The 27,695-nt window shown below is 45.2% G+C and overlaps 1 protein-coding gene across 1 annotated transcript; it reads right to left on the minus strand.

Annotated features, from left to right (window-relative positions):
* Window positions 1-517: 517 nt before the first annotated feature.
* Window positions 518-27,695, minus strand: CD9 (CD9 molecule). The gene is made up of 8 exons (XM_066590521.1): window positions 27,516-27,695; window positions 6,867-6,969; window positions 6,058-6,155; window positions 5,432-5,506; window positions 4,041-4,142; window positions 3,758-3,847; window positions 2,500-2,583; window positions 518-1,032 (listed from the first exon to the last, which is right to left on the minus strand). The coding sequence occupies exons 1-8, from the start codon at window positions 27,579-27,581 to the stop codon at window positions 967-969; spliced, it is 684 nt and encodes a 227-aa protein (XP_066446618.1). The 5' UTR covers window positions 27,582-27,695; the 3' UTR covers window positions 518-966.

Genomic DNA, 27,695 nt, shown 5'->3' on the forward strand with positions numbered 1-27,695 from the left:
TGTAATACTAGACATAGCGCCACACTTGGCCATAGGTTGTCTCTTTAAGAAAGCAGCCTTTTCCCTTTTTCTTCAAATTTGTACAACCCCTTAAAACGGTGTACTGACATAGCAGTGATACAATCAGACTTTGTGCAGTAAAAAAATATCCATTTATTTGGATCCTCTACCATATCGCAGACAACACAAGTACATTTTCTTTAATATACTAAAATTCTTTTCATGTGGCATCGATGGAACCTTGAGTTGCCAGATTACCAGATATTCTGGATCAGAGGTATACAGGGCAAACCATGGAAAAGTACTCCAGCACCACACCTTTATGAAAGCTCTCTGATAGAAAATCTGTTTTTGTTGCCCATAGCAACCAGTGTCCGTTTTTTTTTGTGTTTTTTTAAAAAGACAGTGACTCCAGACTACTTTTCCTTTGCCAGATTATCACTTTCTGGATTATTGGATACCAATTAAAAGGCACTGCACAGTTTTTTTAATAATTGAATTACGCGTCACCAAAAAGTAGACAAAAGAATTTACTTTTTTTGTACAGGATTTTTATTTTCTAATTAGGTATCAAATTATATTCAAACATAAGTTACATTTTTTGATTAATATTTTAAGAAAAGCGCAAGACGGATTTAACCGGAGTAAACTAGATATGGCCTGGTGTAGATATACAATATATATATATGAACTTAACCTATCAACAAATCATGTACCTTGTATCATTGGTTGAACATTTGAAACATACAGACAAGTGGCGAGCTTTATATTAAAAAAAAAAAAATCAAAAAAACAAAAAACACCATAATAAAGCCAAGAAAGAAGTCTCGCATTAAAATAAAAAATATAGCACAACTTTGTTTTTTCTTTTTTAGAAAAAGGCTGTTCAAAATACTAAGACTGACATAGTTCCTTTATCCCCTCCCCCACCCCAACCGAAGTTTTGGTTGACTTTACACACTTCCATTATACCATCTCTCTGTTGTTTCGGATGGCGCAACAAAGAATCATGCTGAAGATCATTCCGAAAATCTGCAAGATAAAAATTTTCAAAAAGGCAACTGGTTAAAGAAGTCATCTACCCAATGTGCTTTTTAGGTTAACATTTTGACAGCCTAACCTAAAATGACTAGTGAGGGTTTGACCACTAGACCACCCACCGATCAGTAGATCTGGGATAAAGCACAACTGGTTAGGAATTGGGTGCTTGGTTGTGTCCGTTGGCCAAGAAGTTGGACCTACGTCGGTGGGGAAGGTTCAAGGATGTCAAAACTGGGGCGGTTGGAGAAATCCAGCACTTGTAGTCAAAAAATACATTGGGGCATGTTTACGTACACTGGGGTTTCATACATCAGTCTAAGTTTAGTTTGCACTGGTGTGTAGTGCGACAACTTATGAAAGGGTTGTACCAGAAAATGGAGCCTTGTGTGGCGGGAGCACACAGATAACTAGGACTTTGGATTGTCTTGATTACCCCGAGAATCTTCCCTGTCACACCACCTTCTTCTGTTGTAACTGAGCTAAACAGTTGTTGAAGTTACAGTAAACTGACATTACCGACCATTCCTGGTTTTGTCCAGAAAGTTTCCCTGTCTGTGGACTAAGTTATTGTGTTCATCAAGATTTATCGCAGAGGACGGAACGATGGCGTCACGAGTGACAAAGAACTTTGAAGTAACGACTAGTTACTTTTACCCTGTGACCTTCCCCTGCAGTAACTTGGTCGGGTCCCAAACTACCCTTAGGGAAAAAGATGGTAGGGCCACTAGTACAGAATCCTTATCTACCCCGCCATCTCCTCAGCTGTGGACCCGCTCCTCAGACGCTGCACAGTCCTAAGCTCTCGCTCACGACCTGAAGGTTGAGAGTTAAATAGACGCTTGGATCAGGTAGCCAGCTCAAGGTTGACTCGGTCTTCCATCCCTTCTGGAGAAAGCAGTGGCAAACCACCCCGCAAAAACAGTCTGCCAAGAAAACGTCTCAATGCTTTACCCACCAGAAAACACTTACCACTGATCCTGTAGATTGCTGACAAGTGCGATCGGTGGGGGTCTCATTGCAGTGACTTTCCCTCCACCCCCCCCTCCACCCCTTCTGTCATCTAGCTACAGAGACATCAAATTGAATGCAGCAATGGCCAAGCATGTGTGGTTCCCTTCCTTTCATTTCTTTGGGGCTGATGGAAATAGAGTGCTTCTACTTGACTAGCTCTAGCAGGCCCATTGAAAATGAACAGTGACACAGTGAATGCATAACTACTGCTGCAATCTCCTCCTCACTGCAGGGGATGCAGTAAACCTGTAGTGAAGAGGAGGGATCATGGTGGCGAGACCCCCACCGATCACACCCACCACCCATTAACGTGCCTGCAAGCAAGCATTCAGGAGGACAATGGGTATCTCTGCCTCAGGTTTATGTTACCTGTGGTTTGGGCATCATTAAATCAGACAGAATCCCTATAAATCCATATCTCCTATTAGGACATACATCTATACATACCATGACCACAGCAACTCCAATCCCGACTGCTCCAATAATGTGAAATTTCTTGTTGAAAAATTCTGAAATTGCATTTGGACAACTCTGTAAAAGGGAAAGAAATAAATCACAATCAAAGGTCACAATGTTCAGTTGACTTAATACTTGGCCAATATTTTGACATTAGTGGTCTACATTAATCATATGCCCTGCCGTGACTAGTGGGAACTTAGGAGGCTACTTTATAGCTGGGTATAGAAGGAAAATGGGTCGTCTGAAAAGACTTTAAAGGGGTTGTACTCCAATCGCAAGTAATTCCCCATCCACAGGATAAGGGATAACTTGCTGATTGTGGAGGTCTCCTTGCAGAGACCTCTGCCAAGCTTGAGACCAGTGGGTCCAGTGTCCCCAGTTCTCCTCACTACAGGGTTACTGCATCTTGCAGTGAGGACGACACTGAATGGAGCGGTGGTTGTGAAAGCGACATCACTGAGAAAGAGGAGCTGAATGCAGCAAAGATACTGAAAAAAAAAACAGCCATAAGTTTGGAGTCGGTTGTCTTAGAAGATCTGCCAATGCTGCCCAACACCGGTTGAACCAAGTCAATGGAGTTTTGAGCAAGAGGGAATGTGGTCTATACAAGGTTACGTTCCAACCCACTGTATGGTGTTGTGGCAGGCCTGTAGAAGGGCCTTGTTCCGATCATGTTCAGTGGTGCTGTGGACTAAAACGTTGGCAAACCCCAAGCTACCTGCGGTTCACCTTTTGGCGAGTCCAATGAAACACCTGCAAGAGGCCTACCCTGCCACCGAGACCCTTCATGTCCACCTAGGATAACCCTTTTCTCTACTATGGAGAAAGACTCCTTTTATTCCCTCATCATTTTCTCCCTTGCACACACAATGAGTACATTATCCTCTCCCTGCACTCATTGTGTATGAAGGCAAACAAATCCATCATTAAGTTGCTGAAAAGACTGAACAAACTATTTAAACGAAACAAGTTCTCAGGGGCTTAATGATAGATTTTATGCCGGCTAAAATCCAGCGCTGAACGACAATTGAACGGATAGTGCATGACGGCCCGTATTTACATTAACAATTATCGCTCACATTCGGCTGTTTGAACACATTTTGAGCAATACTCATTGCGTGTAAAAGGGCCTGTAGGCTAAATGGTGTCCTGGGCAGGGGGCTTTACTCCATCACTTTTGCATATTCATGGGTGGACTACATACAACAGTGTTCACATGATAAAGCCTGTAACATTACTAATATACCTGTGTAGTTAGTTGCTCAAGTCCACTCTTGGGGCAGGTATCTGACAAGAAAGCCTCTGCTAGTCCTCCACCTTTACCGCAACAGTCCATCTGCAAAACCAAGCAACCCATAGACATAAAACGTACATAATGTCGACAATAAATTAGGTTTAAAGAAAAAAGTTAAGTAAAGCTTAAAAAAAAAAAAAAAAGAGTTTTAAAATGTGTTTTGTGATCAGACATTATGAGGAAGACACTTGCATCGTTGTTGCTTTATGGGGCGGGGGTGGGACTAAAAACTTACCGCAGCATGCATTGCAGTCAGGGTTTTTTTCACAGAAGGCTCTCTGTCCTTTTGATACTGATCATAGGTGTCTGTGTAGACCTTCTGCAGCTGCTGTACCACCTAGAGAGAAAAGAAACATCACGTGATAAAAAAGTATCCGTTTTTCCTTAGGCCTCATGTCCACGGGGAAAATCAGATCCGCTGCAGATTCTCCATGGAGAATCTGCAGCGGGTCCCTCCTGCCCCGCGGACATGAGCGCTGAAAATAGAAATTTAAAAGCATTTACCTGTCCGTAGCGGGCGGAGAAGGTCAGCTGTTCCTCACGGCCGGATCTTCATTTTCGGCCGGCGGATGAATTCCTGACGCCGGCGGCACGTCGTCGACGTGCCGCGCGCATGCGCCGGGCACATCCGCCGAGCCGAAGCAAGGGAGATGCGGCCGTGAGGAAGAGCAGAGCTTCGCGGCCCGCTGCGGGTGAGTAAATGCTTTTAATTCCTATTTTAGGTCTCCCGCGGATCCGGACGGCTTCCATAGGCTTCAATAGAAGCCCGCGGGAGCCGTCCCCGCGGGAGACCCGCATGAAAATGGAGCATGGTCCAGATTTTTTCATGCTCCATTTTTTTTTAAATGCCTTTTATTGATGATCTGCGGGTATTTATCTACCCGCGGGTGGTCAATGCATCCCTATGGGGTGCGGATCCGCGCACGGGAGATCCGCTGCGGATTTTAAATCACATTTTGCCCGTGGACATGAGCCCTTATCCTTCTGTAAATGCAAATTTTTTTTAAAAAAAAGGGTGTGTGTGTGTGTGTGGGGGGGGGGGGGGGGTGCTACATATTCCATACATTTCTGGAAAAGTGAAGCCAGCTGACCCCACTTGCTGTTTAGTGGTGCACATAGTACTGTATATACAGCTAATATATATGTTATTTGCAGCCCTCATACTATAGTGCCCGAACCATATGCAGCATCCAACGTCTTCTCTCCCAACCTTCCCTTTTTTGCACGACTGTCCTACAAAGTGGGTCACAAAGTGGGTGGGGCTTGTGTAAAGTTATAAAAAAAGCTGGTGTATGTTTTACGGGTAATCCCAGGCAGTTATGTAGCGGTAAGTTTATTGAGCATTCACAGGCAGATTGGGGGGTTTAAAGTGTCTTGGACTGACCGCCTGACATTTGCATCCCCTTTCACCACATGTTAATCCACTTTCAGTCCGCTGCTCAGGAGGGGGGGGGGGGGGGGGGGAATGGGCCAATTGTCCCCTTTACCAACTCAGTCTCCATTTGTTGCCAAGTAATCAAAACCCTTCTAGGATCCACGGGAACAGACCAGAGTAATATTTGGATATTATATGCATGTACTAACTCATTGCAGTGTAACCAAATGACTGAACAGGCATAGCTTTACCTCATCCTTATTGGCAAAACCCCAGATTCCTGCAGCGATTTCAATGGCAAAAATGACCAGGAGGAAAGCAAAGAACTGTTGGGGTGGGAAAGAAAAAAAGCAATTTATTATACTGCAGCATAAAACAAGTAAAACTACTACAGAATGTCTATAAATACATGAACTAGAGAGCATAAACATTAACCCTGGGAGTATTTAAGGGGCTTTTGTGAGACTGTAAAATCTGTGTTTTATAAAGGAAACAGCGCCGCTCTTATCTACTGGCTGTATCTGGTATTGCAGTTCTGCTCCATTCAAGTGTATACATCTCAGCTGCAATACTAGACTGTGGACAAGAGAGGCACTGTTTCATGGAACAGCTATAGAGTCTGACCAGTGGGAATTCAGCCTCAGACACGAGTGCAGAACACAGGCCATGCCTGGAGGAGTGATGATCAGATCAGGGAATTTTGAACCTCTATAGGGAATATATATATTTGCCGCACAGGCTCGGCTCACTTTTCGGTAGGGAAGTGCCACAGCAGCATGTATTGCCCAAATTATCAAGTCTGATGAGATAAAGCAGATAGGTCAATGAATAAAAAAAAAAAAAAAAAAAAAAAAAAAAAAAAAAAAAAAAAATTTACCAGTCCCAGCATGCACTCTGATTCCTGAATTGCACCACAGCATCCAAGGAAACCAACCAACATCATAAGGGCGCCAGCGCCAATCAGGATGTAGACCCCTGCAAGAAAAGGAAAAAAAAAAACAAAAACGGAGGAGATTAAGATCAGTCCTATAGAATTATCTTCTTAAGACACCAACGAAAAAGGTTATAGACTCAAGAAACCTCAGTGTCTCATTTTACCGACCTCGGAAGGATGAGTCAACCTTGAGCCGGCTACCTGAATCATGCGGGATCGAACTTGCAACCTTCAGGTAGTAGGTGAGAGCTTACACTCTGCGGCACACGAGGCTCATACTGCACATGCAGAGACTAATAAATGTAAACAATGGAGTTCACCAAGTCGCTAGCACTATCACAGACCAACTAACCATTAAACAGTTAGTTGATCTGTGATACCACAGATACACGCAGAGAGAACCGTGCGTTTTTCACTAACTGAAGTTGCATACATCCGTGTGAATGATCCCTTATAGCAGTTGAAGCTTTGGCTTTCCAACAAACAAATCTAGCTTACTGCCTATACATAGAGGTAAATGAAAAAAAAAAATTTCTGTCTACCTTCAGACGCCACTAGTGGGAGCTAAGGAGCTGACTGCATACTGTTTATTCCCTGAGCTCTATTGCAGTTAGCTCCTAAACTCCCCCTAGTGGTGACAGGCAGCATATGGAAGTAAATAATTACATTTTATATCTATGCTGGGAAAGCAGAGCTTTGAGTCAGGAAAATGGATCCCAAACCCCTAAAGGAAGAATTACTTCGACGCTTACCAGTATAGAAGGAATTCGAATTTTCATCGGCATCAAACATGGCCTTCGTCTGACTATCAAACCGCAGCCATAGCCCTACTGCGAGAACGGCTGTTCCTGAGAGCTGGGGAGACACAATGTAAATGTACAACAGTTCGTAAATTACTTCACTTCTGTACTGTAATAAGATAATCACTCGCATGCGAAAGGAGTTATTATAACATGCTTCCTTCTAGTCAGCAGCAATCTTGGTCGCCTTCGTTCAGCTTCCCTTTACCTTCTACTCAGACTTTTGCCCAGTAAAAGCTCGCGCAGCGGTCGTCGCCCAACCTTCCCAGATTCTCGAATGGCTTATCTGTCCAATAGAAGCAGATGGATAGCAAGTTGTCATCCGGCCTTTTGCAGTATAAATCTGCATAAATTAAGGTCAGGCCAGTGGGTGTACAACTACACTACTAGGCACAGTTACCATCCAGGGGTTAAGTCGAATCACAAGCTATGCTAGAGTTCTGGTGGAAGCCAAATTGGTGGTCACCCAGCTTAAGAAAAAAAAAGTCAGAATAGAATTCTAATAGCTTAATAGAAGAGAACTTTAAAAAGGGACTTATCTGCTTTAGAGAATCCTTTTTATTGGAAGGGTCCGCAATTTTAGCCGTTCGCTCTGCCTTAGCTGGCCATAGAGATCACATGCTCACTCCACCAGGAAGTCCTCAGGTAAGCAGTGTGAAGCAGACCGAAGAGGCCAGGAGTGGGAGAAGTAATGCAGGAGAGCATCTTATTTTATTGTATAAAGAGCAGTACCACCTTATTTAGGCCATGAGGGGTATTACCATTTGGGGCACTATGGAGAGGAAGATTATGTAGAGCTTTTGAAAGCAAAGCCAAGTGGCTGGAAAATTGAGGCGTTAAAGATGACCATGTGTCAAATTCTGCAGACAAGTTGTAATGAGGAGAAGACATGGCACCTGGGCTGAATGGAGAAAGCCTCATCAGGGACATTATCTGAGTGCTTTCAGAATGCTTTGGTTTAGTCAAGAGGGATGTCGTCGCTCCTTAAGGAAAACACCCAAAAAGTGTGTGGAGACACCTAGGGGTGAGTGTGTCTGTGGATGGCATAGTCGGTATTGTTGTATCTAGTCTCCACCATGAAGAATGAGTGGAGACCTGGGTTGTGCATGATGAGTTATAGGGGAGGGTTAGGCGACGCCCACAGCAGCCGATTAGTTGATGCAGTGCTGCTGCTGGCATGTCTGCTTTTAGTGCGCCTCTTACTGCTCTGAGCCGTGACACTTTCCTGACGGCAAGGTCCACTCCAGACACCCTTTTTGTCACTGATGGGCTGTCTTCCAGCATGTCCCATTGACCCTCCTGTCAGTCAGCCCACTGCTCAGCCATCTTCCCTCCTGGCTGCAGCATTGACTGTCCCCGCCCGCTGCGCCCAGTCATTAACCCCGCCACTCAGCCGTCTACCCTCCTGGCTTGCCACTGCCTTCTGCAGCAGCATCACTCCATCCATGCTATGAACTTGAGCAGGGTCAGCAAGCCCTGCAGCACTATAACAGGACCATCCCCCGCCGCCAGCGAGACTTACAGCGAAGGAGCAGGTACATTAGAGCATAGAGCACTGGGGTAAGTGACAGGAGGCGGCAGCTGTCGGTCAGCCCCGCTGCTGGAGAACTGGAAGACCACTCTGGGGACACTTACACGGTTGGCCCTGGAACACACCTCCATCATCCAATCCGATGCTGGGAGTGTGAGCTAGCCCTTCCCTGTTAGACACAGCCAAACCCTTGTCTCCACCCCTAAGTTCCAGTGGAGACAAGATACAACAATACCGGCATAGTCTCTCCACAAATAGAGCACCCAGAAGGGGTGTGAGAAAACACCTGAAAAGGTAAGCGAGGAGACTTCTACGGCCATGCACGCTCCTCTGGGAAATTTATGCAAATAAATTCCACACACATTTGAGAGGACACCCCTCTTGACCCACATCACAGGTCCCTCACCAGCCAGAAACCTACGGCACACTGATGAGGGGCAAACACCCCAAAACAGCTGTCTGTGTATAGCTTCTGGCTTGATTTCCTATTCGCAATCATTGTTTTACAGACTTGTTAAAAAGTTGTACATTGATTTGAAGAAATGCTGCCATCCAATAGGCGGCGCTGCGGAGATATTGTTCCATCTTCCTTATTTGCATTGGTATAGTCAGTATACCAGAGGATTATTCCCTGTGCATCTATACCTGCAAATTTATTAGACTTTGCTGAAGGCCCAACTTAATGAATATATAGTTGTGACGTTCCTAGGACTCCCAACTTCAATGCTTACCTGTCTAACCATCTAGGTGCCATGGTCACTATTGACCGCAGCATCTAGGGAGTTAATGACAGGGATCAGACCTCTCTCTGATCCTGCTCATTACAGCAGGAGCCTGGCTGCCAGTTAGCACGACTCTCGCTGTGCTCATTCGGCCATCGGACCCATGACAAACGTCTGATATACAGGCTTAAGACAAGCCAGTCTGATGTTTATTCACATCATGGAGGCTAAACAGGTTGACAAGTCACACCTTAATGTACTGTATACCTCCAGTTCTAACATGTTCTGTGCTTTATAGAAAGTCTACAATGGTGCGCTAGGCTTCTCCCCTCCTTCCGTTAATATGACTCTGGCTCGTGGTTTGTTGACTCCTGCCTACACGTTCGTCCCACATCCACCCCTAGCTAGCTAAATATATAGACATGCTGCTAGATACACCTCCACTATACACCTCCAGACACTATGGATACATTTATATATGACAGATTATAGCCATTGCACTTTTATAGGCTGGCAAACTTTGGGTCAGTGGCCCTTTAAATCCGTAGAAGCGATCGAGTCAGGTGAAACCGCTGCGCTCTACCCAGATTTTCCACAAAGATGACTCATTGTTCTGTGTAACAGTGAAAAAGAAGATTACTGCACAAACTGGTTTTTCTCACATCGCCTAACCAGACTCCTCTAGGGACTAAAGAGCAATGGGATTCCTTGTACGCCGAACACAAGAGCCAGAGGAGACTGGAATACGACCTTTCAAGTTCTTACAACCCTCTATTTAAAGAATACGATAGTTTCTCTCTACCTACTCTCCCCTACATGGCTGGGCTTACCTACATGTGATCCATGCCGCAAAGGGCGGTCGCCCACCAGCTCAATGGGGTGGTACACTGATATAGGCTTGGGGCGATCACCCTCCTTGGAGTTCGTTTAGACCTGACGATTTCTCGTTTGAACAAGCGAACGATGTCCCCCTTCCTCTAGGTGGCAGCATCTTGTGACGCTACCGGAATCATCCTCCTGGCTCTCCCCTCTGATGTTCCAGGGTGCCGCTGTCAGCTCATCGGTGCCCCCACAACACAATCACTAAGGCCGCTCATGCATCTGTTTTTTTACCGTGGCTTTTTGAACGCTGCGGTATAACGCTCTTGTTGATTTCAGCGGGGCCTCGCAGACATGCACTTTATCGCGGCGCTTTTCGAATATTGTCCGCTCTCTTTTTCTGCACTTAGCGCACCTCATCACCATCACAATGATGGGATGTGCTAAAAATTTGCTGTTGGCTGCAAAAACTAAAGTAAAATCACGGCTTTCTGTCCCAATGCTTACGGACAGAAATTCCATGCGGAATTGCCGCCATTGCACGCTGCCATAGGATTGCCAATCCTATGCAGACAGCTGCGATTTCGGTCATGGAAAATCCACACGTAACAAAACTGCGGCATGTCCTATTTCTGTGCAAGCCTTGTACTGAAACGTCACCGCTGACTCGCCAGCCGGTACATCGTAGAGCAGACGCCGGACGGGTAAACGAGGGGGGGGGGGGGGTGTGTGGGTGTCACTGCAGGGGCACGGGGTCGCATCCCGCTGTGAAAATCTTGCAATCAGAATCTGACCCGGCCGTGTGCATTAGGCCTAAAGCATATCAGATCTATAGCAGGCCACGAAAAAAAAAAAAAAAAAAAGATATATATATATAAAAACATTTTCTTTTTTTCTTTTTAATTGGACAAGGACGCAAAGAATAAAGTCTCTCACAGGGTGCCATCTAGCCTACGGCTGGTACTGCCCGCCTACAAGTAGTTCTAGCCCTGTACTCATGGACAAAGCAGCTCATGATGAACCGTGGGAAGAGTCTTCTGTAGAGAAGCAGCGATAACTGATGGTAGGAGTAGTATACCGGTAGTTATCCTTATAAAGTAGTGCTGTAGCTATTTTTACGGTCTGTGGGGATTTCCTTTACAACTCATAACGAGAGATAAAGAAAGCTGACCGCTCAGGTTCCAGCCGCGAGTTAGCGATACGGTCATAACATACCTCAAACCAATCGCGGTAGGATATCAGTATATAATGTGGTGTGGAAGAGGAGATTGATGCTCCGACTTTACAATAAGAATGCCTGGCGCAGAGGCCCCCACCAATAAAGGCCCATTTAGACAACGATTATCGCTGTGTGCATTTACACTGCAAGATGATCGCTCAAAATTCGCTCAAACTACAGTTTTAAAGCTTATTAGTGTGTAAATGAAGGCTCCGCTGTATACAGAAGACAGGAGGAGCGCCGTCTTCTGTATATACTATAGCTGCTGTGTTCACTGAGCACTCAGCTAGCATCCTCTGAGAGCTCTGGGAGGGGTATGCAGAAGACAGCTGGAGTGCTGTCTTCTGCATACTCCTGCTGTATTTACGGAGCGCTCAGCTGGTACACATCTGAGCGCTCCGAGCAGGGTATGCAGAACACAGCTGGACCGCTTGTCTTCTCCTGCTGTGTTCTCCGAGCAGGATACCAGCTGAAACAATAGTATCAGCTGTATCCAAATATTCTATGGACAATCACAGCATGTCCTATTCTGGTCAGCATCATGGACGTAGTAGGAATGCAATGTACACTATCTCATAGAACCTCTGGCGCAACTCACACACGGCCGCCTGAATGCAGCCTTCTGTAGCGCTCACTGATCAGTGCGATGCCATTTCTAGACATCACAAATAATGGACAGACACGCAGTAAATTGGACTAGTGGAGCCAGAATATATGATAAAGTGCAGCAATAGTGCAAATAGTGAAACAAATCTACAGGGTAAATATCCAAGCAGGTGCCCTAACTTAGGCTGCATGCCCACGGACTGATTTCTACTGCGTTTCCCACATGTACATTCCGCAGCTATTAGGTTCTATAGAACCTAATAGCTTTTCCGCCTGTCAATGCTCACATGCGGAATTCTGCCACGGATTTTTGCAGCAGGTAATAAATCGTGGCATGTTCTATTTGCCACGGATTTACACCGCGGGAGGAAATCCACGATCACCAGCAGGCACTTTTTGCTTTTAAACCATGGTGTAAATCCGTGTGCATATCCCGCGACGCTTGTGGGCATGAGCCCTTAATATCAAAACACTAGTGTAGGTACATTAGGCCAAGAGTTTCAATAAGGCTTTGTTCACACTAGAGGGTTTTTGACTAATCCGGTTTTGTTAAAAATAAGAAATTTAAGAAAAAAAAAAAAAGGAACTGAAATGGGAATATCTGTAAGCTTTCTACTTCCATCCGTGTTTCAGCTAGGTGGTGGTGGCCTTTGGTGGCTCGTCAATGCCCTCTTCACAGAGCCATCACCCGTGGTCAGACTTGAACTTACAACTCCAGGACTGCAAGGCAGCAGTGCTAACAACTGGGCCACCATGCTTGTTCTTCCACTTCCAGAGAAATAGAAGAGCAAGAAGAATAAACAGAAAGAACATAAAAAGCTAATACAGACATCAGCCTTGGTCAGGTTTGACCCTACTATTCCAGCACCGTGCTAGTGTCTGAGCTACCATGCTGGAGTAGAAAGAAGAACACACACAATGAGAACATAGAACCTGCATGCAGATGTTGTCCATAGTCAGATGTGAACCTAGAACCCCCATGTAACAAGGTCTGGTGGCTCGGTTCGCACTGCTGCCTTGCAGTGCTGGAGTTGAAGGCTCAAATCTGTCCATTGGTAATGGCTGTATGGAGTTTTTCAAAGTTGATGCTGCCCTTGATGGGTTGTGGATTTAGCACCCAGCACTGCAAGGCAACAGTGCTAACCACTGAGCCACTACATTGAAGAACCACCATCACCACCTGAAAACTTCCAGTTCTATCCACCTCTTACTGAGTACAATGCAAAAAAAAATAAAAAATCCCACACATCTGTATTCTGGAAATGGAAAATACAGAAATAGTTTGAAATGGAAGACCTACCGCAATACATTTCAGTGGGCCTGAAAACGGACATCTTTCCGTTTTGCTGTTCGCATGACAGATTGGCAAAACGTAAAACAAAACGCTGGTGTGAAAAGGCTGCAAGTCAAAAGGCCATAGCAAATCACATAGTATCAGAGCCTAATGCCAGCGATTAGCAATACAACGCCTCCATTACTTTCAGTGGGCCTTCGCCGACCTGCAGATTCACGAGCGCTGTCTGCTCTATTTTTGCACACCTCATCACAATGATGGCGTGCGCTAAAAACCGCTATCATATGCTGTGCAATGCTTTCAGAAACGGCGCAGTAAAATCCACGATTTCAAACGCGGTGTTGTGTGAACGGCCCAAGGGGAGAAAACAATGAAGCCCCACGCATATTGCCGCTAGATTGTGGCTTCCGCAGGGGTCACATCCGTTGTGTGGGAGGTCTATCAGCTTCTTATTGTCACAGCTCCCTAGTGAAGCCTGTGAGCGCTCAATAAACTAGGACTCCTTGCATTATTATCTAATCTGTCATTTTCATATCATTGCTGGTGTGCCAGATAGCTACTGATATACTTGGCCTTAGAGAGGCCTTATTGACCCCCTAAGGCTCCTGGGCCCGGGTGCAACCGCATCCCCTATAATTGTAGGGTTAAGGTCTGCTCCTCAGGTCTGATGTGCAGATTCCCACCCCATAAGAACAAGATGGGCAGTCACAGGGCAGCAGTAAAGGTAGCTGGCAAGTAAAAGCCCAACCAATCCCCATCATAAAATAATGTTATATAACCACTTGAAGCAGTGAAATCTTGGCCCCGGCGAGTCCAGCACCAACGGCCAGGCCTCCTTGAAGGACGGTCAGATAGCTCAATTTTTCCAGTTTAATATGGATTCACACAGACTTAATTTTATGCTGCACTCCGAGGTCACAGCTTGATTCCATACATGGAAGCTGCAACTATGAAAGGGTTGGGGTCTCCACTCAAGTGGCCATTTGTTGTAAATACGGTCAAGGTGGAGCCATCATCTAGTGGTGCGATATCCCAAATATTAAGATTTCTCCCACTCTGTTTTTCCTCATCCCAATATCAAAGAAACCCTTCCAAGTCACAAAAACAAAGCCGCCTATATCCATAAACTATCTTGACAAGGCCCCATCCCATCCCTTTAAATATTTATCCCCCCCACAGCCATTCTGCTACGATGCGAGTTACATTTAGCGATGGCTCCAACATGCCACGAGAAGTCCTCATGACCTCCACAAGAAGCAGACTTGGGATCGCGGCCGTGTTTACACCATAGTTTACGCGAGGGCCATTAACGGCAGCTGTATTATCAGAAGAGCCTTGAATTAAAAAGGGAAGACAAAACAAATGTCAGATGTATTTATGAAGGGGATCTTTTATGGAACCAGGGTCAATTCCACGTCTGACTAGTAAGAGGGTCTGAATGCTTTTTGCAACTAAAGGTTATACTTTATTGCTACGGTGCGTTTTTTGAAAGCATTGTAAATTTTTCCAGGCAGTGTACACAGCTCCTACGCACACTATGTGTCTCCATGGTTACAGCCTACAAATAAATCCTGTGTAGTCTGATCCTACCATCATGTACAGTGGTGTAATATGGTTCAGAAGACTATAGCCGCTTAATTCCAAAGACAGCGCCACCCCTTCCAGAAAAGGCAGCCATGTTTTTCTCCACACTGGCTTAAAAGTGGTAATCCCATACAGCATATGAGGTAGGGCACAAATCCTTTGGATAAGTTATAGAAATTAAAGATGAAAATACCCCTTTAATGCCACAGGACATAGTTGCATCCTGGGGTTCAGGGTTTGTATAGAGCGGTATGACAATCAGCCGATCCCACTCCATACAATGCAGGTGCCGTCTGTTTTTGACAGCGGACACCCGCCTATAACAGCTGTAATCAGCGTGAACACTAAACCTTTAAGTGCTGCTGCCCGGCCTTGATGCTTATTCCATGGTCCCCAACAGCACTCTTGCGATAAAATCATGAGATGCCACGGCAGAGTAGCGGCTTCTCAAGAACCCCAGGGCTGCCATGGCTAATTACCTTTCAAAGGTGTTCTTGTGGAGTGGCTCAATAATAGGCTGCCTGTCAGAACACAGTACAATGCAATACTATGGTATTGCGTTAAACTGTATGAGCAAACAATGGCAAAGTTTAAAGGGGAGAGGAAAAAAAAAAATGCACTTCCCCATTTTTCCACAGGGATCCCCCCCCCCCCCCCAAATTTTAAATAAAAAATAAGACATCGGTAGTTGTTTTATTGCTGCAGTGTGTATGTCGCAAATACAAGACCCCCTCCACCCCCCAAAGATGGTAGAATTTGGTTCTTCCATTCTTCTTCACTTATAACATTTTTAGAAACTTTTCAGTCCATTGAAAAATAACTCTCCTTGCAAAAAATAAATAAATAAATAAAAAAGCCTTTAGACAACTACATTGATAAATAAAAGAATTATGATTTTATGTGGGGAGGAAAAAACGAGTAAAAAGAAATGAACAAGAAAAAAAAAAAAAAAAAAAGGCCGCGTCCATTCTGAATCACTTTTCTTCCTGTCCATAAAAAAAAGTTAATAAATTTACTTTAGTCCCCGGACAACCTGGGTGTGAACAATGGAATCCAGGCACGCCTGTGGACGGTAATAATTTATTTAGACAGTTTCTGTGGACGACCTGTACACAAAACAATAAAAAGCCAACGCAAGCAACAATTATAAGATCATATGATATAAAGCAGCGCTCCAGTTCTAACAGGATGTATTTATACCAAGCCTTTAGGAGACCAGTGATGATGGGTTTGATGATCTCAGATGCAAATCTAACGATGTTTTATGTATATAAACTGTATGCCCTGTGACGCATTGTGTCCAAGAAAGTTTCTCAACTTCTCCATGAAGGTTGGAGCCAAGTTGTTACTAAAGGACAGGTGATTGGAAAACCCAAGAGTGTAGGGGTTTAAGCGTCGAGAAACTTATTTTTAGCAATACAGTGGGGATCTGAGGACTTCTCCCCAAAATTTATAGCTAGACTTCACCTAGAACCAAGATTCAGTCTTCTCCTTACTGTAAGGGTTCCTCAGCGTGGCCCCAAGCAGAAGCGTAACTTGAAGCTCCTGGGCCCCAATGCAAACCTGTAACAGGGCCCCCAACTGTAATTCTTTATTCATAGTACCGGGCCCCCTATATGGAGAACATAGGCCTTATGGGCCCCCTAAGGCTCCTGGGCCCGGGTGCAATTGCATCCCCTATAGTTACGCCAGTGGTTCAAAGTACTCTCCTTCCTTCTATCTACACAGACCCAATTAGAAAACCTATCAGCAGATTTGGCTTTCATCAGCATCTTGACACTGATGAGACCCAACCAGGGCAGGCCTTAGCTATGTATGATCTATACAACCGGACAGGGCGCCTGCCACCAGCTGCTCGGGAGGGAAGTGGGGGCGGTGATGCGGTAGTGAGCCGAATTTTTTCTCCTCTCTACCCCCCATAGGAACTAGCTCTTATGCCTTTGCTCTCGGCACAAATCAGGGCTGTTCTAAAGCTTAGCTTCTTTCCCCAGGGCTTTGTTATGCCTACTGGGGGTGACACTGACTGTGGGGGAAGAAGTACTGGGTCAACAATACACCGGTAGGAAGTATACTCAAGGGATACTCTATAGTGTAGTAAAACAAAAATAGAAGCTATTCAATTCACTGTATCAAAAAAAATACAAGCCATTCCACGGGACAATGGTGTCATTAACCCCTTCCTGACATACGCTGTTCATTTATTTTACATGCCAGGTATTTGCATGGAGCAAGACGTGGGAGCCAAGCCTGCTCCATACGCGGCAGGCGTCATCCATCTTTGACAATTGACACCTGCAGTTAACAGCCGTGACTGAAGGCAATACCAATTGAAGATAATTCTGTAAATTCCCCAAATGGCTACCCTGCAATGAGATTGTGGGGTACCATAGCAGCTGGGGGTGAGGCCTTAAGAAAGCCCCCAGAGCTACCATATATATCTGCCCATTGACATCAGCCTGTGGAATGTCTTAATTAGATGGCCTACTGAACTACCATCATACAGCAATACTTTAGTGCTGCAGTATATTGAACAAGATAGTAGAAATCTCAAATCAAAGAAGAAATCCCCGAGAAGGTCTATATTAAAATATATCCTTTATTAGACATACGATTTGTCTTTTCGTCCATGTTAATATGTCAAAAAAAGTATTCATACATGTTCCAGGTGAAAGCACAAACTCATCATGCCTGAACGAACTAAACATATTTAAAAACACATCAGCACTGAATCTCAGCACGTAAGTAGGAAGACCAAATATCGAGGAACGAGATACTAGTCCAACCAAAACTCGGTCCTTCCTACATATGCAAGACCACCCTGACAAGAGGTGAGCAAAAACACAGACTGTGGTGTTCACAAAAGGCCTGTAAAAATATCATCCCCATACAGAAAACACTAAATGTGCTCAAAATGCATAATATACAGTAATAGAGAACTCGGTACTAAAGTGATAACAGCAGTTATTCTAGTCGCAAGAGCTATAGAGGAACCTTGATGAATGCCTCACGTCCACTCAAGAAGACTGTCTGTAGGCTACATATATAAGGTCATCAAAAAGAGAAAAGGAAATAGAGCAGCGGCGCTGACAGGCTTAGATAATATACCGTATCACTGAACCGTTAGTAAGATAGTAGCAACAGGCTCAGACAATATACCCCATCGCTGGACTGCTAGTACAATGGAAGCAATAGGCTAAAATAGGCCCCATCGCCTAACTGCTCTTTAAATAACTATATTCAAAAAGTTGCAACAAAATCTTTAAGATGGTGACAGCAGGCTCACTGCGTTCCCCTCAAAATAAGTTCATCAGGAGCGATATACAAAGAGTCAGGAAAAGAGATACAAAATTCTAGAGTCACATAACATGCCAAGATACTGAGCATAAGCCAAGATAAAAACAGCCGAGAAGAATCACACAGGCAGCCCTGATGGTGGGCTGATGGTGATATGGGGAGCTACAGGAACTAACTTCTGAGTTAAAACCTCCAAGCATTCCCTGCGATGTCTCTAGTGATTAGTATTCTGGGAAGTGCAGTCTTAACACTGTGTATATAGTACTGATATAAAGGAAAATATTAAAAGGGGTTGTCCAAGTTTCAAGATCGCAGGACAACCCCTTCCCCATGCGGTAAAGTAATAAATAGCAATATACTCACGGATACCTTGACGAGAGAGGTCCAATGTTGGAGCTCTCCTCTGCATAGTGTAATATACAGAATTAAGGTCCGACGTTGGAGCTCTCTTCTGCATAGTGTTAGCAACGTGTCGGGCCTGGCTCAACATGGGAGCTGTGCAGGGAAAGCTCAATATCGGACAAGGTCTGACACTGGATTAGAAAGGGTTAAACAACAAACAAGTGGGTGCATCATTTATTTCCACAGAAACGTTTTTGCAGCAGTCATCTATTGCTCTATAAGTTCCAGTGTCAAGTAAAGGTCTCGCTACAGTCACTAGCTGCGGTTAGGGTGGGCGGCGCAGCCCGTCACCTGGTGAAAGCAGAATCACGTCATGAAATCTGCATCTTTCCGTTATACCTAAACAGAAATGAGGAACTGCAACATTGACCACAACAGCTCATAGTTTGCATCGAGGGGGCCCAAACCTGTATACGACTGGTGGGGTCTGCGCCAATTTAATAATATACGTTTAGGTTCAATTCTATTTTTAAAAAGCTCTTCTTGTTTGTTGCAGTGTGTAAGTGAAGCCAAGAACTAGGAGCCTGAAGAACAGGACAGATTGTGTGCGAAACCCATCAGCAGAGGATTCCGAAACAGTTGCACTGATACAGTGCAGAACTAGATCTCCTGAGAACATCCCACCCGCTCACAGTGATGCCAGCGGTCCTCCTCCCGAGATCCCCCCCCTCAGAGTGATGATAGGAGCTGCCAATACATAAGACTTTATCATGATTAACTACAATGTAACCAGTCAGCGCAATGGTTTGCTGGCCACAAACACTAAAACGGCTCAAAATGGAGAAAAAAAAAAAAAAAAAGTGCGCTTGTGCAAAGCGCCAAGTAATCAGCGAAATTTGGAAAATCATTCCATGCACTTCTATTTTCAGCAGACTGCAGCTGAAATTTCCCAGTCTGACAGTTCAGTTTTAGCCACCACGTGGGACCATTTACGTTTTGTAGTTTTGCAAAAATTGGCCATGTCACTGACCAAAAACTTGGGCCGGCTTCACACGGGTGAGATGTGCGCTTTGCGAGACGCACAAATATGAACCCCATTCTTTTGAATGGGGTCATACACATGAACGATTTTTTCACAGCACATCCCATTTTAGGGCGTGCCCTCGCATCACATCACCCACTGTTGTCAATGGGGCCGGCGGCAGCCTCACATCACATGCGAGGTCTACCCATTGAAAACAACGGAAGACACTGATGCTCGGGCGCGGTGGAGGAGCGCTACGTCCCTAGAGTGATGCGAGGCAGTTTTGATATAAAATTGTGATTCATGGCCCGATATCGCACTCATCCGTGTGAGGCTAGCCTTATGTGTATATGCAGCTTAAGGCCGGTTATCCAGAACTGAAGTATTCATGACCTATCCTCAGGAAAAATCATCAATAGATGATCGGCAGAGTTCACCACTTGGGATTCAGGGCAATCAGCTGATTGAAGAGGCCGCAGCGCTCAGGCAAGTTCTATGGCTCCTTCTCAGTCATGCAACGCCTCGTTTATTAGTCATATGGCCTGAGAGCAGCTCAATCCCATTAAAGGGGTTGTCCCGCACCGAGACGGGTTTTTTTTTTTCAATAGCCCCCCCCCCCCCGTTCGGCGCGAGACAAACCCGATGCAGGCATAAAAAAAACAAACCGTCCAGTACTTACCCGAATCCCCGCGCTCCGGCGACTTCTGACTTACCTTGTGAAGATGGCCGCCGGGATCTTCACCCTCGGTGGACCGCAGGTCTTCTGTGCGGTCCATTGCCGATCCCAGCCTCCTGATTGGCTGGAATCGGCACACGTGACGGAGCTACGAGGAGCCGCTCTCCGGTACGAGCGGCCCCATTCAGAAGGGAGAAGACCGGACTGCGCAAGCGCGTCTAATCGGGCGATTAGACGATGAAAATTAGACGGCACCATGGAGACGGGGACGCCAGCAACGGAACAGGTAAGTGAATAACTTCTGTATGGCTCATAATTAATGCACGATGTACATTACAAAGTGCATTAATATGGCCATACAGAAGTGTATACCCCAACTTTGTTTCGCGGGACAACCCTTTTAAGTGATATTTAAGTGTCCCCATCAGGCACAATTACTTTACCACGTATGGCGTTCTGCCTGGTATGGACTGAAGCGACCACTGCGACTTCACTCACTAATCAATTATTGATGACTTGTCTCGAGGATAGGACATCAATAGTTTAGTTCTGGAAAACTCCTTTAAAAAGGGGGATTCTGGAGACCGGGCGGAGTTTTCAAAACTTCCCTAAAGTTTTCATTCATTGCCATTCCAAACATCCACTTAAATCATCAGACTAAACTGCAGTATATTTTTGGCCGATCAGCATCACTACTGTTTTCCAGCCACCTTCAGATTTCCATATTGTTATTGAAAATGACCATTGGGGAGTGAAAAAAAACTACATGTCCCACAATGCCCCATTGCCAGTTACTGACAAGTGCGCATTCACGACTGTAAACCCAGTGCCTTCATTACAGAATGTGAAGGCACCAAGCATGTCTGACCAGTAACACATTGGAGCCTACAGGTCGTAACCACTGGATACCAATGGAGAACTAAACGGGGGGACAAGGAGAAGCGATATCTCCACAGCTTTATAAAACAAGTTATAACATATTGCAAAAGTTACATGTTATCGCTTTATGAAGTATAAAGTTCACTTTGAATCGCTAGAGTGCCCCTTTAAAATGAGCCCTCACGGTGACATCACCAGCTCCCTCCTCCCCAGTTTCCTTGCTACAATACCACCAGCACCTCTTGGATAAGGCTTGGTTCACACCTAGGTATTGGTCCAATTTTCAGTCATTGGCTTCCATTTGACTACCCAAATGAAAACCATAAAGGAACCTTTGACTAATGAGGCCAAAAGATGCAAACTTTGGTAGCCATTTAACCAGGTGGGGTTATTTTTGAGGAAGCGATAATGTAGTAGGCACATATAGAATTCTTTATTTAGTACAGGTTACATATTTCACCATCTACAGCTGATAGTAAAATGTGCTGCCTGTTCTCTGTACTGAATAAAGAATTTTATATTTACCTGGCCTGGTTCTCCAAAAGCGTGCCAGTGGGAACTCGTTATCCTTTTGGTACCTATGATCTGCCAGATCGGAGTTGGCAGCCACTGGGAGGATTCTTTGTACGTTCACCAATCTGTGCAAGCTGCAGCAGCCACAGGTGAGCCGGCAGCAGCCACAGGTGAGCCGGCAGCAGCCACAGGTGAGCCGGCAGCAGCCACAGAAACAGAAACAGCACCACTCTTGACCACAGGCAGTGTCTGGTAGTGCAGTTCAATAATTAAAAAGGGGTTGTACAGTTGTAAACCAGTGATGGCCTACAGGGCATCATGAGTAGATCAGTAATGGATCTTCCACCCAGCGATCTGTTGTTCACCGGGTCATTACACTTGTACACCAAGCCGTTTCTCCAGGAAGCAGCCAGCTCTGTTCTCACTGTAGTGGGCTGGCTTGGAATTACAAGTAAAGTTGCCATTGAAGTGAATGGATGCAATACCAAGTCTGGCCAGTACAATGGGAACAGCATTGCCCGTTTCCTCTAGAAAATCAGCCGAGTGCACTGGCCTGGCCAACAGCTCAGAGGGGTTCTCGGGAAATGGATCCTTATTGATTTACCATTGATGATCTTTCTAAAGGATAGACCATTAATAGTTCACGGCTGGATAACCTCTTTAGTGTGGCTCAGCTACAATACCAGACATATCCTATGGATAAAAATAGTGAGGTTTCTAAAAAAAAAAAAAAAAAAAAAAAATTTATCTCAATTATTGCATTCTGAAGTGTTGCCATCTTTGTAATGTACTTGTCAATGACAATGCAGAATATTAAAAGGGATTTTTCCAAGTCCCCCAAAAAGGCATTGGGCGTTACAAAATAAAGCAGCATTACTACCTGTTTAATTCCCCATTCCCCTAAGCTGCAGAGATGACATACCCAACCCCCACGCCATTGCTGCAGCCAATAACTGGGCTCATTGGTTCCATAGGGAGTCAGGCAAGTCAACACTGCAATCCTGAAAAGTAAAGACCAAGTGGCGGAGGGCTGAATAGGCCGGTTATGCTATACATAACCTGAGATTCTGTTACTATACATATTCATACGTTCTGGAACGGAACAAGGAAACATTCACCTACGTAGATCAGGACAACTTCGCTGAATATTCGGAAACTCATTCATGCCCCTTCATAGTTCCTCGCACATAATAGGAGCAATTTAGAACAACCCTTGTAGAAGGCGGGCAGGTCTCGTGACATCACCGCAGACGGGCAATTACCACAGTCTGCGGAGCAAGAATGGCAAGTATTCCAGAGGAAAGACCGTAGAGGAGCCATCCTGAGCCAACAGTCACACTTCTCCCCCTCTACTTTATACAGAACAGATCATTGAGATGTTCAGATACAGAGTGCAAAGCTCTGGGCAGTGCTGACGGCAAAGAGGCGCTGTGCAGCAACATATTAGGGGTCCTTTGCTTCGGAACAGCTAAGCATAGTGCATGTCTGATTCTGGCTTGGTTTTCAATTCCCAACCTTTGTTAAAACCTGTATAAAGGGTCAGACATTGATTTGCAGGAATGCTGCCATCCAATAGGTGGCACTGCAGGAGGTATTGTTCCATCTTCCCATTAACAATCTCAATAGTTCAGTCCTTTAAAAGCGGTTATCCCAAAATGTAAATTATTCCCTAGCCTGTGTAAGTTTTATTGGGAATAACTTAGATTGTCGGGGGTCTTACTACTTAGATCCCCAATAATTCTGAGAACAGGGGTCTGGCATCTCCACTTCTCCTCCTCCTCATTCCAGGCTTACTGCAGAGAGGAGATTGAATAGATCAATTGTCACACATGCGCAGTGCTGCTCCATTCACTTGCAGTGGGACTGCCGAGACCGCCAAGCACAAGCACTCAGCAATTTTTGTCAATCCCATTGAAATGAATGGAATGGTGGTCTAACGTGCAGCCAGAACTCCATTCAATCTCACCACTGCAGGTGGGAGAAGAAACCCCACAGTAAGGAGGAGAGGGGGGACAGGACTCTGGTTTCAGGTACAGTGGAGGTCTCAGCAGTGAAACCCACCACCAATTACAGAAGGGTTAGCTTTAGATTTTGGAATAACCCCTGTAAGTTGTCCACAAACTGTACATCAGGTATTAATCAGCGTGGAGGCAAATATCCAGCACAACATGCCTGAAAAATAGCGCATTATGCCGCGCTGCTTTCTATAAAATACCAGAAGGCAGATGGATCCCATTATAGTGAATAGGGTTGTACAATTTCCGCACTTCCAGTTTTTTCATTGCTCAGTTCCAAGAATAGAGACGAAAATCCGAAAGCAAAAGTACTAGTGTGGATCTAGTCTTAGATGTGCACCAACCAAATCTTTAAAGTGTATGGGGGTCTGCTGACTCTCCCCCCACCCCCGTGGCAGAATAAAAGGCTAGGACGTGCCAAATTCTTTACTCTTGGGGAGATAAGCCGCCACCAGGGTTGTGTGCTAGTGACTTGCTCCACCTTTGCTGATACCTGTACAGTTGACCGAGCCCAGCGTACATGCTAATGGTTGGATTGGGATACCAGAAGAAAGCTGAGCGGAAGACAAATGGACCCCCATTATAGTCAATGGGGTTCATTCGGCGCTGTTCCGTTCCATCCTAAGACGGAACCATTCGGCCACAGGGATTCCCTGAATGGAGCACAACAGCAGAACATTGGGTGCAGATGCGAAACCACACTAAGGCTAACTTCACAAGGGCGAGCGCGACCTGCTCCTGGGAATCCTGCCCCATAATCATCCCCTACCATGTGAAATCCCCAGGGATGCGAGGAGTTTTCATGTGAAGTCAGCCTCGCATCACTTTGGGGATGAAGGGATCCTCGGCTGTCACAGCCATGGCACAGGATCGCAGAATTTCTCCTATTGCTTTCCTCTCTCATTGCTGCCGCCGGCCCTATTGAAAACAGGGCTATATTGTGAAAGCACGCAGGCAGACAGAACATGCTGCGGTTTGTTTCCCCACATAGCATCTACCCCGTTTCCCTGAAAATAAGACATAGCATGATTTTCCAGAATTTTTTGAGGATGCAAAGTGATTTTTCAGGCTTTTTGAGGATGCTTGAAATATAAGCCCTACTCCAAAATTAAGCCCTGCTAACAGTTAATTAAAGAAGTCAATTTAAATAGTGTCCAGGCAGCTATACATGTAAAAAAGTTAATCCTATTTGAACAAAAAATTAATATAAGACACTGTCTTATTTTCGGGGAAACAGTATTCGCGATTGTGCTATTTGAATGCAAGTACATGCGTTATTGACTGGCCCTCGTTACAGGGTAAGAATTGTAGTCATGTAAAAGAACCCTTAAGCCTAACGCACCTTAGGCTCACCATATCCACAAGACTGTTATAGGGACATCTGCTTCCAGTGTCCCATTTATGGGGACAGGTTTGATTTCAATCAAGCTCAATAGAAGCAGCACAGATGTCTCTGGCAGCTTCCTAGTTCTCTATAAAAATGGATATATCCCTTCAGGTGAGACAAATGGGTATGTTTAGGGGCGTAGCTCAGAGGTGCGGAGAAACCACTCCGACTGCACTAGTTAAAAATAAGTCTAACTTGCATTAAGGGTTATACAACTTCAACAAGTCTCCCTAAAAAGTTCTAACCCATCCAATGCATTGTAGACTTCCCATGACAGATGCATGGTAGGGATTTCCACTTTAAGAGTGACTGGCGACGAGGACACTTGTAGCCGCACAAGCCTCTCTTTATTAGGCTTTTTGTCCTGCCAATGTTTGCAAAACAATGAACAGACATGTAGGCGGGCACCGCGAGCGGCTCCACGCCCTGATAAATCACTGTACAGCAGTAATGCTCCCAATTATGTCAGCCACAGAAATAGATGAGTCCTCAGAGCATCATCTGGGGAGGGGGGGGGGGGGGGCTGCAACATAGCAACCTGCTGGAGAAAAGACTCCCCTAAGAGGTCACAATATTACGTATACAGCCAAGAGGCTGAGGAAAACAGTACTACACCTTCCACAAATGCTGGGTATTGTAGTTCACGATGACTAGATTGCTTAAGGGTAGGGAATTCCCCCCCCCCCCCCCCCCCCCCCTTTAGACAATTCTTTTTTTTAAGAAGCAGGGGCGTAACTATAGAGGGTGTCGGGGATGCGGTTGCACCCAGGCCCAGGAGCTTTAGGGGGCCCATAAGGCCTCTCTTCTCCATATAAGGAGCCCAGTACTATGGATAAAGCATTATAGTTGGGGGTCCTGTTACAGGTTTTGCATTGGGGCCCGGGAGCTTCAGGTTATGCCTCTGGTTAGAAGTGTCCTGCCATAATAAGCTGATCCTGTGTAGTCCTGGTGCCGTGACCTTCAGCAATTAGGTTTCACCACAGATTACAGCCTAACAAGAAGCATTCAATTTCCCTACACTGCCTCCACAGGGAAGGTGAGGTATTACAGTTCTCAACCTCCTACTAATAAGGATAACGGTCCAGATTAAAAGTAGTTGATAGGAAACTGCATATCAAACAATTCCATAAAGTAGCATAAGCACCAATGCTTTTAACATGGCAGCAATTGCTTTTTAGGAGGTCCACAACAGATAATTTTTGGCAACTGTGACGTCTGTCTTAAAGCGCCACCTGTATAAATGACTCATCAGCAAAACCACACATCTGCTTTCCCATCAGCCCAAAACTGTCTTTATCGCCCATAAAATCTTTAGTGTTTGTCTAACCTTCTGACCAGCCGTAGACAGGTGCAGGATACCCAGAACATACCACACGTGGCCTGAGTTAGAGGGAAGCAGCACATTAACGCTTAATGGAAAAAAAAAAAAGTCAGTTCTCCTTTAAAAAGGGGCTGTTGAGTTTGGACGTCGATCTTAGTGGGGTCTTGCTACAGGGAATCAGAAGATACCTATAGGCCTTATCCAATGTTCACTTTCCCTGCAGTGCTACTACGGGGCAAAACGAAATACTGCGTTTTCCCATTGGATTCAATGAGTGAACCATAGCCAGTTCTCCCCTGTCCTCTTTGGTGCGCTGTTGTACTGTATCACAATTCCCATCCCTAAATAAAGAGAGATAATGGGAACAACATCCAGCGTAGCGGCACCTGGGACTACTTGTGATCTCTCCCGCCCATCCTTAGTGATCTCCAACATCTGTATATTCCATCATGTCCAGCTGTTAACTCTATTACTATGACCCTGTATGAAGGGGTTAACAGCTACCCATGGGTAGGGTGTTCAATGGGCAAGTCTCAATATAAGCAGCCATGTTTAGCACTACAAGCACACCCAATATGTCAAGTTAATTCAAACACAATGTTAACATTCCCTGTTGGGAGAACTACAATCCCCAGCAGCCAGAAACTGGGAAAGTCACTGTATGAGGTTAAAGCATGTAGAGAAGTACCAGTACATAAACCGCTTATCCAACGCATACCTGGGAACGTCAGAACAGGTCTTTAATCACTACAGATGGTAATCAGATCAAGGAAGTTTTATTTCTCACTTGTGGGCAGAGATTTGTGTGGAACTACAAGTCTCAGCATACCCAAACACTAGCGGAGGAAGCATAGGAGGTCAATCCCTATGCTTGGCTGTATAAAATGACCAAGTTGCTCTGTATTAGAAGGATCAACTATAAGCATCCAGCTTGTTTTTGTAGAACTACAAGTATCTGCATTTCCACACAGGTAATCTCTATCATCAGTGCTGTTTTAACCCACTAGTGTGGAACCACAAGTACCAGCATAACCAGCCACATGGTATAAGGAAGTGATCGTTAATACTATAGAACATGGGTTTTTTTTTCCATACTGGTAGGCAAACCAGTCTGTGTGGTGCTACAAGTTCCAGCAAGCCCAGCCAGAGGGAGAGGCGAGCTTCATGTACACAACAATGTAACAAGATGCAACAAACAAGAACTAAAAGAACACAAAACATCTAAAACACAAGTTACATTGTAACAAATGGTACAAACACAACACAAAGTTCCCAGAAAGCCACCAGCACGAGCTCTGAAGACTTTCCCCAACTCCTTGTATCCCCCTCCCTCCCATGAACTCCACACACACTTGTCCACAGAGCTTGCACTCACCCAGAAGATGAAATTAAAAGCAAAAAGCAGGTATTTAATGCACTTGGTTCCTCCTTTGACGGGCATGGTGGTGGTTGGAGCTGTGGTGAAGTGAGGAGAAGTTGCTAATGTAAAACCCCAGGCTGTATTAAGGACAGGGTGTGCCTGTTGCCTCAGCAGCCCTGCCTTACAAGCACTGCT

This window comes from Eleutherodactylus coqui, chromosome 2 (genome assembly GCF_035609145.1).
Source record: "Eleutherodactylus coqui strain aEleCoq1 chromosome 2, aEleCoq1.hap1, whole genome shotgun sequence".
NCBI lineage: Eukaryota > Metazoa > Chordata > Amphibia > Anura > Eleutherodactylidae > Eleutherodactylus > Eleutherodactylus coqui.

Bases quoted from the DNA above. Each gene is read 5' to 3' on its own strand.
- CD9 (XM_066590521.1), bottom strand. From the start codon at position 27,581: ATGCCCGTCAAAGGAGGAACCAAGTGCATTAAATACCTGCTTTTTGCT. The intron at 4,143-5,431 runs GTAAAGCTATGC...TTTTCTCTCTAG, and splicing joins GTTTTGCCAATAAGGATGAG to GTGGTACAGCAGCTGCAGAA. The intron at 2,584-3,757 runs GTATATTAGTAA...TCCCTTTTACAG, and splicing joins TTGAGCAACTAACTACACAG to AGTTGTCCAAATGCAATTTC.